Source organism: Watersipora subatra, chromosome 6, assembly GCF_963576615.1.
Source record: "Watersipora subatra chromosome 6, tzWatSuba1.1, whole genome shotgun sequence".
Lineage (NCBI taxonomy): Eukaryota > Metazoa > Bryozoa > Gymnolaemata > Cheilostomatida > Watersiporidae > Watersipora > Watersipora subatra.
Genome location: NC_088713.1, coordinates 6629997 through 6631627, shown reverse-complemented (window position 1 = coordinate 6631627; position 1631 = coordinate 6629997). Strand labels below are relative to the sequence as shown.

Sequence of the window (1631 nt, the reverse complement as noted above, 5' to 3'; positions counted from 1 at the left end):
AGCTGTTATTACACCCTGCTGTACCATATCTTCTATGGCCAGTTTAGCTTTATCCCGTAACGGAAAAGGCACAGGACGGGGGACATTGATAGTAAAAGGCTTTGAATCATCTTTCATAGTGATAGAATACTCTCTAGCGACTTTTCCTAGACCTCGGAACAGCTGTTTGCTCACGGTCACCGATTCAACTGCACACTTTTCCTTGTCTACTGCAATCAGCTGAAGGTTCTCACAGGCCTTTCTACTCAGAAGCGGTACAGTCTGATTATCGACCACGTAGATGTCTTCTGAAAGAACACGATCACCTGTGCCGACAAGAGAACTCCCAGACATTTCAGTGGTGTTCGACCTGGTCCAAATAACCTTTTGTTAGTCGGTTTCATCTGACCAATCACATGTCTAGGTCCACATACACTCAACGCCGCACCAGTGTCAAGCTTGAACTTAACAGACTGCTTAGACTTCTCTCTCGTACCAACATTGAGAACCGAATACCACGAACCTGTGTCAACATTACCTATCTGCACTATTTCTCCAAAATAGACCTCTTGAGTAGAATTATTCTCATCCTCAGACAACTCATCAACAGCTGGTTCACTTCTGCAAACACTAGCCCAGTGGTTTTTTCCTTTGCACTTGTAGCACTTAGAACCAAACGCAGGGCATCTGTTTGGGAAATGCTCTTTCCCACACTTTCCGCAGTGTACCTTAGCCTTTCTTCAGTCCATATTAGTTGGACGACCTGTTTTTGGTCTACCTCCAAGAGCAATCGCATTTACATCAGCAGACAATTTCTCACTCGACTTTGCCACCTTAGCTGCCTCAGCTACTCGAATAGCCCTGATAACGAAATCTAACGAAAGTTTCTCATCGGACTCTCTCATCAATTTCTCTATAGTCTTGCTATCATCCAGTCCGAACAGCAGCTTGTCTCTCACGAGGGAATCACGTTGATCACCAAAATCACAACTTTCTGCCAAACGCCTCAGCCTCATGAGATAAACATCTACAGTCTCACCATTCTGGGAACTGTTATGGAATTCATACCTGGAGACTACAATGCCAGATCTTGGGTTACAGTACTCACGGAATCTCTTTAGGACATCCTTCAATTTCCTGCCTTCTGTACCCTCATCTATATCCTTAGTCTCACCATCTCCCACCTTAGTGAATTCCATTCGACTGTACACTTCACGTACATCTTCCCCACCGACATGGCAAAACAAAGCTAACTTTCGTTTCTCAGCAGCCAAAGTCCCTGCCGCCACATCAATAGCAAGAAGATAATCCTCAAAAGCCCTGGACCATTTTCTCCATTCACCAGCAATGTCCTTAGATCTCAAATCAAGCTGACCCGGAGGCAAAATACCATCCATAATAGACGAGTGGGTAACTATTTACGCTGCCACCATGTTAGATTGTTTGTTTGAGGCTGTTGTGCATTAATTCTAGCAGAGAAACTATTCAGTTTAATAAATCAGAACACTCGTGATTTCAGTTTAGACCGGAACCCTTTATTTTTGTATTGATCAAAATAGTGGACTTGCCACAAATACAACAAGGGTGTTAATATTTTAACAACCAAAAGACAGTCTTAGTTCATACTCAATGTATCAAATACCGTAATATTT

General features: G+C 43.1%; 1 protein-coding gene across 1 annotated transcript; it reads right to left on the bottom strand.

Annotated features, from left to right (window-relative positions):
- Positions 1-719: 719 nt before the first annotated feature.
- On the bottom strand, positions 720-1376 carry LOC137397992 (uncharacterized). The gene has a single exon (XM_068084093.1). The coding sequence runs from the start codon at positions 1374-1376 to the stop codon at positions 720-722; it is 657 nt and encodes a 218-aa protein (XP_067940194.1).
- Between the last annotated feature and the right edge of the window lie 255 nt (positions 1377-1631).

Bases quoted from the DNA above. Each gene is read 5' to 3' on its own strand.
- LOC137397992 (XM_068084093.1), bottom strand. From the start codon at position 1,376: ATGGATGGTATTTTGCCTCCGGGTCAGCTTGATTTGAGATCTAAGGAC.